We start from the raw sequence: 12,624 nt of genomic DNA, 5'->3' as shown, positions 1-12,624 counted from the left end.
TATGCCCAGGTCCATTTCTTCAATGATCAAAGCTATCAAATCACCCCTTGAATTATGTATTGAATCACCCCAGAGGGTATGCCTTCCATTAAAATCACCAAGGATAAAAAATGGAGAAAGAAGTTGACGAATTAATGAAACCAAATCCTCTCTGGCAATTGGTGTGCTGGGTGGGAGGTACTATCGTGTACAAAAGTCGTGTCCACTACCCAGCCAGTGAGGTTTCGAATAGCCTTGAGTCTGAAATTTCGAAACAGCTGGGAGAAATGCTATGGTCGGCCAACAGATGTCGCCCACTGTAGTGTGTGTGTGTGTGTGTGTGTGTGTGTGGGGGGGGTAGAGGAGGTGGGGGTTAGTCTAGTCACAGACTCTGTGTAGGTGGAGCATAACATCGTGAATTCCGCAAACACTGATAACAATAAGAATGTCATGAAGATAGTTAATATTATTAAGCAAGGTGAGACATGTGTAACGGGTAAATAAAAGCACTACAACGACCATATCTCTGCCGTTCATGGCTACGACGGTGCTACTGATGGGAACACCAGTAATTAATTCTCCGTGACTACCATTACTGGTAGTCACGGAGAATACACCAGTTGTTACCAAGGTTGGCGCCACCCACACCAAGGGAAGGAGGTGATGTCGAACACTGAAACATGCCGAGATCTCATTCCTACCATCGTCGTCACCAACAGGTAAGTCACATTAATTTGTCAGCATAGCCCATGTCGTCCTTATACTATTGCAGGGTGTCCCATGAGTGACAGCAGATATTTGTAGAGGTGAAAGAATATGTGATATTGAGTTGAAAATCTTCTATACACAAGCATTTTTCGGTTTACTTTAGGCGTGAGGTGGGTTGTTAAAATTACGCAGGGCAAAAATTTTGCCATGTTATATTTTATTTTTCTTACCAATTGCAGCCATACTGTGTGCTGTTGTAATCCTTATTGGTGGATTACATAAGGCCTATTAATAGCGTGAAAACCCATTTGAAGATACTGTAATGTTCCATAACTTGCATTAAACAACATCATACATTCACGAGTTCCAACTTCGCGCCTAGGCCCCCCCCCTCCCCCGCCTCTACCCACCCAACTATTAAACCTCATAATTTGAGCATCGTGGGTTACCACACCTAAACACTAATCGACTACTTATTCTCTCCCCCCACACCCCCTCCACCATCCCCCCCACTCCACTCCTCCCTTTCCCACCTCTTCCCTTCATCCCTCCCCCAAGACTAACGTCAATCGAACATTCCATCCCATCACATTACCTTCCCCTGCATTCCTCAACCCCCCTCCCCTTATTCCACCCATGGAACCGAATTGCACTACTGTAATGAACACTCACAGAACCGACGACATGGCTCCTCCCCCTTGTATTTAGAGTTACTGGTAGTGTTGTGATAGCACAGAGTATGAACTTATTTAAGACCAGACTTGACCATCACTGGCGTAAGTTTAGATACATTCTGGAACCAGTGAATATTCTTTTAAAAAAATAAATTTTAAATGAATTATTTATCGGAGATAAGTATGTCATAGCTGAAAATTGTCAAAGAAATATGTAAAGCAGTGGAAAACCATATACAGACAGACCCCGACTTACGACTGCTACGACTTACGACCGTCGGGACTTACGACCGCCGCAGATTTTTTATTAAAAAAAAAAAAAAAAAATTTTCTTCAAATGACACGCATTTTCTATACTGAAACGTTTCCAGTTAATGTAGTCTCCATGTATAATTAGAAAATTATGGGGGCCCCATGTGCATTCAGCTGACTACATTAAAGGTAAGTGCTCAGTCACACTGTAACCATTCCTTATTATTTATTACTTTCACTGTACTGTATCCATTTCTCATTATTCATTACTTTTACTGTACTGTATTTCATTGTAGATTATTTATTTATTTAAAAAAAAATAAATAAATAAATAAATAATTTTTTTATCTGTCGGACTTACGACCATGTCGGACTTACGACCTGGATTTGGATCCCAAACCCCGTCGTAAGTCGGGGTCTATCTGTATTTTGATTATCGGCGAGGCTAACTACCTATAAACAATTAATATTTGACGATTGGCAAAAGTCCTGGGAAAATGAACCAACCAGTCATAAGCTAAAAATTATCAAATCATCAGTTTATCCTTGGTCACCATCAAAACAATCCTCTCGACATCACGAAACTATTCTGAATCATCTAAGAATTGGGCATACGCGATTGACGCATGGCCAACTCATGTCTTCCCCTAATGGAGCCCCACCTATATGTTCCAACTGCCGAACACAAATAACAGTCCAACATATTCTCATTGAATGTCCTATTTATAATCAGTATCGAACAATGTGCTTCACTAACCCTACAATGTAAGATAATTTAGCAGAGACTCCAAAATTTTCCCTAAGTTCAGTTTTGACCTTTTTGAAATACTGTAATCTCCTCCAAACAATATAACACTAAATTATAGAAACACAAATATATGTTAACTAATCCCTCTGGCCAGCCCTAGGAGAGACTCAAATGGGTGTCAGTGGTCTGGTTAAACTAAATCTTGATGATGATTATCGGCGAATGTTCACTCTACAGTCGCAGGGCTGGTGGTGGAGGTTTGGGGGGGGGGAGGGGGGAGGATCCACTTGCAGTTCACTATGAATACATGAAATAGGAAGGGGTTCTTGGGCAGTTGATCCTAACCAAAATGTTATGTCAGAGTAATAATACTTAACCTAGGTGTTACTGATACCATTAATTTACTCTAGTATATAAAAGCCTGCATCAGTTACCACAACATAATATTACTCTGCCATTTCAGATATGCCTGCAGGATGAGCAAATTCGTCGGTAGTGATTGCTGAGCGAGGCCAAATCATCGGGATGTGGAGAGCCGGGGCAACTGTGCCGAACATTGCTCTCGAAGTGGGGAGGAGCACCAAGACTATTAGGAGGTGGATCCGCCGGTGGGAGGAAGAGGGCTCAGTGGAGACGAAACCTCAAAGTGGGAGGCCACGAGTAACGTCGGCAAGGATGGACGCCATGATCGTGGCAGCTGCAACGGTATATCCAATGCGAACATCAGTGGAGCATACAAGAAATTTGGGCCTCAACTGCCATCACATGACGACGAGACGCTGACTTCATGAAACCGGGATCGACTGCCATATTCCAGCTCACAAAGGGTGGCTAACACCTACTCACAAGGAGTGTCGACTTGGCTTCGCATTGGAACACCTTCCACATACAGAACAATACTGGAGAACCATTATATTTACCGATGAAATAGTGTTCAGGGCAGTGGGAGCCGAAGCAAGGCAGTGCTGGCGGCCCCCCCAGAGAAACACATTCAACATCGCGCAGTGAGTGGTAGGGTGTCGGTGTCATTCTGGGGGTGGATGTGGGCACATGGGCCAGGTGAACTGGTCAAGATCAATGGCCTTTTCACTGGTGAGCAGTATGTAGACATCCTGGAGCAAGTGCTAATTCCTACAGTCCGGGCTAGGGCAGTTCCAGCCCCCCACACTATCAGGCTGGTTCATGACAACAGTCCCATTCATACCAGCAACACAGTGAAGGACTACCTCCAGGATCACCCTGAAATTGACGTCATCGACTGGCCAACACTAGGATGTGATATTAATCCGATTGAACATATTTGGGCCATGAAGAAACGTGATTGGCATATTGGGGAGCAGCGAACCTGTGCAGCAATAGAGGCCAAAGCTAACGACGTGTGGGAGAGCATAAGTCGACGACCAGGGGTGTGCCTGAAGCTGGTCGACTCCATCCCTAATCGCCTTGATGAAGTCCTGAATGCAATGGGTGGCTGGACCAAATACTAAGATGTGTGTATTGGTGTATTGTTTGGATTTTAGTATTGATTTTAGTATTGTTTATAAATAAAATTAATATATATTAACTCACCTACAGTGTTATCTTAAATCCATGTCCTTAATGATGTCTTAAACTATATCTCATGAAAATTCATAACAAAGTAACTTAACAGCCACAAATTATGTATTGTGTGTGGTATACAATGATCTGTATGACACGTCGTGGAATGTGTTGTCTTATAACACAATATAATTATATAGTTACAATAGCTACCATCATTGAAATGCTCATGATGTTCAGCACACAATATTAACGGTAACTGAGCACACTCCAAAATATATGAAGCTTGCATATTGTGGTGGGGTGTTTAAACACTGGAACTTGGAAGAATTGGAACTAGATTAAGTCTGAATACTATTTTACAATACTGATAACTTTTTCACTCCACTCTTTTTAACATAAGTATATAATTATATAATATTGCATATTATCACAAATATTTATTAAGCAAAGGATGGGTGGAATATAAATAAATATTACCATAATCTCTTTGTCGGAATAACAACAAAATTGTGACGTGGTCGCTGAGTAAAACTAGCTGACCCTTGCATATTTCACTTTTATCCTTAATATATTCCATTCTTTAAAGTATCATTGTGACCTGAGCGGCAATAAGCACCCAGGGCACTGCACCTGTTCCATGAATTCGTAACCATAAAGAAACAACCGTAAGACAAAACTTAGTTAAAAAGGCAGCTTGAAATTATAGTGGTATAAATAATAATTAACCTGCCTCTCATCCAGCCCCCACCTCCTCTATCTCCCCCCTCCCCACACACACACACACACACACACTACAGTGGGCGACATCTGTTGGCCGACCATAGCATTTCGCCCAGCTGTTTCGAAACCTCACTGTGGCTGGGTAGTGGACACGACTTTTGTGCACGATAGTACAGGTATATAATTTTTATCATCAATATCGATCTTCGTTTCTGTAGGCAGCGATGTTGATTAATGAGATAATATTGAACTCGAGACACTTTGAGACAAGTTCCAGCTTTACTTTATATATATATATATATATATATATATATATATATATATATATATATATATATATATATATATATATATATATATATATATATATATATATATATATATATATATATATATATATATATATATACAGTGAGTTCTGCTATAACGCGTGTTTTGATAACGCGAATTTGCTCTAACGCGATTTATGAATTAGGAACGATATTTGTATAACGCGAACGCTTGTTTGCTATAACGCGATTTTTGCTTACTATTTCTCCAATTTTGTGGTATTAACTGTGAATATAGTAAAGAAGAATATCAACAAGAAGCGTTCTGGTGATAGAATTCCCGGTGATGATCGTAAAAGAAAGGATATAACACTTGAAGAGAAGCTCGATTTTATCAACCTCAAAATCACCCTTCTCCCCCATCAAGTAAAGTGTTACATTTACTGGATGATTTCATTATTAGATATGAATGTAACATTTATTTAGACTGTGCTTTCCTTTGTGTTAGGCTAACTATTAAATTTTTTCGATTTCGAGTAATCTGCACCTAACCCTATTTTCTCCATAAGCCCTGTTATTTCTATTACGCGATTTTCTATAACACGATATTTTACAAGAACTCAATTATCGCGTTATAGCAGAACTACCTGTATTGGGGAGAATATGCTCAGGTGCAACTGGAGTTTTTCCCAGTTGGCTCCTTAGCCTCAACAATTCCATTGGACTATGATTATTGGATACCTAAGTAGGGGAAGGTGAGTGTGCAGCCCCCAACAGGCATTTAGGCTTAGTGTGGGTGTTGGGGCCTGGAGGATGCACCTGGAGTAGGACTGGGCTTTTCTGTCCTGCCCCAGGGTTAAAAGAGGTGTCTGTGGTTTTGTGGCCACAGTCGACCCAGATGTAGACCCATCCAGTGGACCCACACCATAGTTAACCCTTGGAGATGGCTCCCCAGATGGAATATCGAGAGGTGATCCATGTCAGGGGTCCCAGCTGCCAACTCTACTTTAGCTGGGGTCTTGTCACCAGATACTTCCGGAAGAGGATCAGTCGGCATCTCTGAGGAGGAGGTACCAACCTAAGCTGACATCTGTTGGAGTGTCTGGTACTCAGAATAAGGTTCTGAAGTTTGCAACAGTCAGATGATTCTACCATTGATATCTTGTTTGGTGGATCGTCTACCTCCAGAGACTTTGAGGACCCTAGGTTGCATTTAGCTGAAATTCTTGTAGTACCAGGATGGCTGGTGGAGGAAAGATGAGGAGTAGCAGATGTGCCTGCCTCATCCATATGGACCTGAGCCACTACAGGAGAAGTCTGAGGTTTGGTGGCATATTCAGGTGGGGGAGCTGAATTCAATACAGCTACTGATGATTCTCGAGGCGGTGTCCCAGCAACAGTTTGCCGAGCCTTGTGTCAGGATAGAACCTGTGCATAGTTATCATCATGACTTGAGATAAATTTCAGTGCTGTGCTTCTGGCTTCAGCAAAGCTCATGTTGTCTCTCATGCAGATATTTAGTAACTCTTTCTTAATTCGGAACTGGTCACATCCACTAGAAGAGGCCGGGTGAGCCTCACTACAGTGAAAATAGCAGATCGGACCCGGACATTTCTGACCCTCATGGCCCTTACCACAGTTAACACATACAGTACTGCAGGAACTCCCTGCTCTAACTTATGACAAGTGCAGCTGACTTGGTCTTACATCTGACAATTGAAGCATCGTCCAGAGTTTGGGACATATGGTTTCACCTTGAAAGATCCAGGCAACCTTGATAGAAGTTGGAATTTTGAAGCATTCAAATGTCAATAACAGAATTGGTGTATGGTTAAGAGTGCCATTTTCTTTCTTGTGGAAACTATTCACTTTCACCACCTTTTGGACTTGGAGCTCTGCCAGAAGCTTTTCTGAGTACCAGAGCAGCTGTTTTGAGAATACCATCCCTCGACACTGGTTAAAGGTGGCATGTGAAGTACAGAAGACTGGAGCACCAGGTACCTCAGACAGGGCACAGAGTAGAGCACTCTCCTTGGGGGAGGAGACCTCCACTAGGGGGCTACCATCTTGCTGAGTGAATATTTTTGGTTCTTTCCCTGTTAATATAAAAATGTCCAGGTCCATTACAGGCTTGCCTTCCATGATACAGAGCACTAGATATTTTGCCAATTCTACCTGCATGAACACACCTGGTAGTATCTCACGGGTAGAAGCGTCATGGGGGGGTGCCAGGGCCAGTGGGCCTCCCGCGGGTCTTATACTTGAGTATCTGTCATGACGCAGAGCCACTTTTCCCAATCTGATAGGGCCGCAATGTAGCAAATGTCAATCCAGAGGAGGGTCCAGGGACGGGTCCAGGGTCATGGGGGGGGGAGGGTTGTATCTGGCCGGTTATTTGGGTTTTTCCTTTCCATAAAAAAGAACTTAATTGCTTCATTCCCCCCACCCCTCACCGAGCCCAACAAGGGGAGGTCAATGCCAGAGATAAAACCCTTGTGACCTCAGGGGTAGTGGAGGAGTATACGCGGGTAACCACCAGGTGGCCAAGACGGCAGCTCCTCGACCATAGGAGTGCCAGGTCCCCTGATGCCCACTTGACCCTAGCCACACTATGACCAGCTGATTGACTTGATCGGGCCCAACCAAGCCACCCATTTAGCTGGAATTGGGAACCAAAGAGGTGTGTTGCTAGCATGCAGCATCACTCAAACTCCAAGACTCCCATCTCCCATCATTATAGGACACCATGCACAGCAAACACGTGAGAGAGTATTCCAGCTCCAGTGGTCTGAGTTGAAGATGAAGCTGCCAGCGGCAGCATGATAGGAGCCATTTTTGTGTGGAGCATCCCTGATGATCCACTGGGTTTGGGAAACCCTTCCCATCCCTCCTCAGAGAGGGGAAGCCCCCATCTGGTGCTACTCATCGGATCACCGGGACTTGAAAGCCCCCCCCCCCCACCACCATCAAGGCAGCTCCCACCGGGGTGTGGGGGGGGTGTCAAGGAGGTTTAATGAGGATCATCTGCAGTGCCACACAAGTCTAATAAGTACAGTATCTTGAAAGCTTCATAAGATATAGTTTAGTAACAACAAAAATTTGCATTTATACAAAGATACATACTCGTGCATGCTCCCGAAGGTGGTCTATAATGAGTCGATCAACACGCGAAGGAGATGGCGGGAGACGAGGGAGTGGCACAGTATTAGCAGAAGAAACTCTCTTTCCAGGAAAACACCTTGCAAGTTCTGCTTCTGTCTTCTTACGTTCACGTTCTAGTTGGCGAAACTGGTCATAACATTCTTCCAGGCGTGAGTGTAGTTCACCACTTCCTCCAGTGCGCCTGAGTACAGAAAACCATAGATAAAAAACCACCTAAATTATTTGTTACTGTCTAGTCCTATTAAATCAAGTACTGTATAGCAAAAATGTACATACAAATGTGAAGATAGATCATTGGTGAAAGATGACAGAAAATCCTTCTAGTAAATTGAAACACTTTCAACCATTCTTGTGTCTTTCTTACAGTATCATACCTCCTTTATTCAGGTAACTTCATAAAATTTAAATAATATTCACAACTTCATATTAGACTCTTTAGTAACTGTACCATGTTGGAAACACTTTCTTGTCCAATCAGCAAAGTTAAGCAATGTTGGATCTGCTTAGTACTTGGCCTTAAGAACACCTGATGCTGCTGACATAAGAACTATACTGAAAACAAGCCTCTGATGACTTTGTCACCTGTCTTTGGTCAAATTGACTGAAAATTGTATCAATTATCATTATTTCTTTGTTAACTAATTAGAATACAGCACACAGACACAAAGAAATAAGAAGAAGTGAAGCATATGTTAGACAAAGCTGGCCTGGTTTTGCTTGGGTTTGGGTTGTGGGTAGGCACCTTCTTTGATTACCTCAAGGATATGTGAACCTGGCTTGCCAACTGTTCTCACCCTGTGAGTTGGTGTTAGGAGGGGCATCCAGCCATAAAACCTTGCTTCAACATGCCTGATGGCAATTAGGTCAAACAGAGCAGTGCCTATCCTCTAGTCTCTGCTGTATTTTCTGGGCTAGCATGTTGCCTATACAGAGGGTACTGGGTGAGCCTTTTACAGGCTGGGGACTTCCACTTGATAATACAGGAGCCTGAACTCAAGGGTAGCCCCTTGAGAGGCTACTCCATAATCAAGCGCATAATACCACAGTGAGCATTAGTGCCGTGTCGCATAAGGAAGGATGTCCCTGAAGGTGGTCATGGTGGGTCATCCCGAGGCCCCAGGACTGCTCTTGCTATGGCATATGGGTTGCAAGCATGCCAAAACCTAAGTTAACTACATTACCAATAAAGACAAATGCTACCATGAGCTACAAATACTGTATAGTCATACCACATAAAAACCACCCGAACACCACACTAATGAATGCTACAAGATTGATTGATTGATTGATTATGGTAATTACATCCCTGGCGATGCAACAATTAACTTAAGTCATATATCGCTGAATTAAAGACTCAAATCAAATAATACAAGGTAATAAACATAAGTAACAAATAACATACATCTTTCAAAAAACATTTAAACATTAATAGATAAAACTCAAAGCTTGTGCAGAAGGTCAGCCTCCTCCACAAAGGAGAGGACATCCCCTCCCACATTACCCACAACTCCACCAAGCACCAAAGAGAGGGGGTAAGACCCGTCTCCTCCCCAGAATTGGGAGAGGTGCTTACTACAAAGATTTCTGAGATTGGGGTACTCCACCAGGCGGTGTCGAACAGTCAGCGGGACCAGGCAGGAAATGACAAGCAATCACAGTGAAGGAACCTGACATAGTTGGGGTTAGAGCTGGATGTCTTAACGTCAGTTCAATGTGAGGTGCAGCAGATGAGATTATGGAGACATGGGCCGTAGAAAGCTCAGTCTGCTGTAAACAAAAAATAAAGTGGAAAGGTAGCTCAGAAAGTATGATAGAAACAAGATATTCTGGAAGGGCAAGGATCCAGGAACATGTAGAGTAGAGATCTTGATTGTTGAAAAGTGCGTAGAGAAAGTACTAAAGGTGGAAAAATAGGTGGAGAAAAATGCTATAGGTGGAATAGTGGGTGGAGAAAGTGTTAGAGGTGGTAATGGGTGGAGAAAGTACTAAAGGTGAAGAAGTGGGTGGATTAGGTGTTTGAGGTGTTAGTGGGTGAGTGGGAATAGTGAAAATAACAACTTGTTGACCAGGAGAGTTGTCGACTGTTGTGTTGTTGTGATGGAGGTGACTAGCCTGTAATTGGTTTCAGCTGTAGCAACGTGCAGTGTAGCGTATATGTCGGCTTAAAAGACGGAATTTGAACCTTAAAAAAATCAGCCCAAAATTAGGGGGTCATCTTAAACGCCGGGTATAAAATCAGAACCTCTACATCCTGTGGTTTAGTGCGTCACCAGTGGTGATGGAGAACATTATAAAACACTCTCCTTAATCCCACGGTCCTACCACTAATTATTTTCTACTGAAATTAAGTTTGGGAAGCTAGATTAAAAATAAATTACCGGTATATTAAAATAATAAAAATGTATTATAAACCTGTCTAACATACCGTAAATACCGTAAAATAACAACATAATAAAAGCAGGGATCATCATGCACCGCCTGCCATTTGCACCTGCTGCCGAAGTAAACAAACAGCCAGTCCTACCGATCGTCAAGCGAAGCAAGTTTATAAATTAAAGAAAATTCCTGCATTGTATTTTATGCCTACATTTCTAATATAATACAGTATATTATAAATAAATAAATAAACAAATAAATCAGTAAATCCATTTCATGTAAATGGTAAAATTATACTCGACACCGACATTAGTTCCAGACGACACCTAAGTGACATCACTAGTGTTTACACTACACCAGCTGGGAACGTTTGATGCCATTACTTGAAGTGAATTGGCCTCATTTTAAATAACCAAGGATGTGTTGCTTAGCAGTGTGTTTAACAGCATCACTCCACTGGTTAGTGGGATGGTTGGTAAAGGACTACTGGGGCAGTAAGCTCCCAGTGGTAAGTGTCAGATTTGTGGTAGTCTTATACAGTGTATAGCTCAAAACCAATGTTTTTAAATGGAAATTTTGGGGGTCGTTTTATACACCCCGTGGCCTTGTACGCCGACATATATGGTACAGATTTTCATCACTGGCACTGGTAAGTCCAATCCTTGGAGCTAGTCTGGCCAGATGGCCCAGGGCTATGAAAAGCCCTGGCCAGCTGTTGGCCAGGCAAAATGACCAGCCAAGCTGCTGGTGACTATTAATACTAAGTCAGCAATACTTCCAAGGGGGAACCAGTTCCCTCAGAGATGTAACCATATGATTAGTAGGAGTGTGCAATCAGACTTCATACAGAGAGGTCGTGCCACATTTACCCTGAGCCCTCACCAACATTCGTTGCGAGACTTGTGGACTCGCAAATTAACCCTTAGAAGTTTCTAAGTGGATTGACCAAGGAGGTAAACCTAAGTGATTTAATAGTGAAACTTTCACAATAACCTGATAACTCCTTTGCTATACGTGTGCAGTATATGAAGTTTATTTTGTTAATAAATGTAAATAGTGTAATTTGATATTTACATGATCCTGTGATAACTTTGCACCATTTGTAAGCAAAAATATTACCAAGTGACCTTATCCACAGTGAATATAAAAACTCATTATTTTCCCATACTCACTGACATAGTTGTTGAGTTAAGGGTAGTGGCAGCATATTGACCATTGACTGATAATTAAGAGGATACAGCCTCCCGATTGGATTTTTGTGAGATTAACTAAAGATAAACAATAAATTTAAAAACCCAACAGGTGGAGAAAGTACAAAAGGTGAAAAAGTGGATGGAGAAAATGCTAGAGTTTGTGACAGTAAGAGTTGTGAACTGTTGTACATTAATAACTTTTGATAATACTACTTGTGCACTGTTTGTTTGATTATACTATTTGTGTAATGTTTAGTTGGTAGTACTACTTATTCAATTTTTCAATTTCAATAGTTCATTCCTTAATAGAGGAAGCGGGATCCTAGTGCTGTCACTGGGTACCCCTGTACAATAACACCAGAAGCATCTGGCAAGTGTCACAAGGTATAAATGTTATTATGGGGTACTACTTGGGTAATACAGTAGTAACATCTCCGTTAGACGCAATCCCTCAAACCTGGAACTCTCCAATAGCCAGAATTGAAATTTTCCTGATACCTGGAAAATTCCAGGGAGGGGGAATATTTTTCTGGATTCGAAAGATGATGTAATGGGCAACTTCTGGAACTCCCGAGAAAATTTTTCCATTACCCGGAAAATTCCGGGGATGAGGGATTTTTTTTCTGGCTTTGAAAGAGTTGTCTCGTTACCCGGAAATCTCTCATTTCCAGAAGTGATCTGCACCAATGTTCTGGCTAATGGAGATATCACTATTTGGGATTTTTGTGTGCGTTGAAGGAAATCAAATACATTTCAAACAGACAAGTGTCTATTCCTCTGCCCCATAAACATTGATGGCACAGTGAGTAAGATAAGAACCTACACTACAAAAGATAAACTAAACCCAATATTCTCAAGTGACAGTTATAATGCAGCTGCCCTGCACCATGCAGGGCTGCCCATATGAGACCCCACAGTTGTACGCGACAGGAGCTATCCGAGTGCTTGAGATACACCAGGCAAACGTGCACCCACCAATGATGACCGCCACAGCACCGGTC

At 42.2% G+C, this 12,624-nt stretch overlaps 1 protein-coding gene across 1 annotated transcript in view; it reads right to left on the bottom strand.

Annotated features, from left to right (window-relative positions):
* The window catches only part of LOC121855285, a gene marked incomplete in the record, with an annotated part of 205,963 nt that overhangs the window by 79,910 nt on the left and 113,429 nt on the right, over positions 1-12,624 (bottom strand). The window contains 1 exon segment of the mRNA XM_042350203.1: positions 8,016-8,235. Within this exon segment, the coding sequence (XP_042206137.1) occupies positions 8,016-8,235 (220 nt within the window).

This window comes from Homarus americanus, unplaced genomic scaffold, assembly GCF_018991925.1.
Source record: "Homarus americanus isolate GMGI-L3 unplaced genomic scaffold, GMGI_Hamer_2.0 scaffold51859, whole genome shotgun sequence".
NCBI classification, from domain to species: Eukaryota; Metazoa; Arthropoda; class Malacostraca; order Decapoda; family Nephropidae; genus Homarus; species Homarus americanus.
This window is presented reverse-complemented; position numbering and strand designations above follow the sequence as displayed.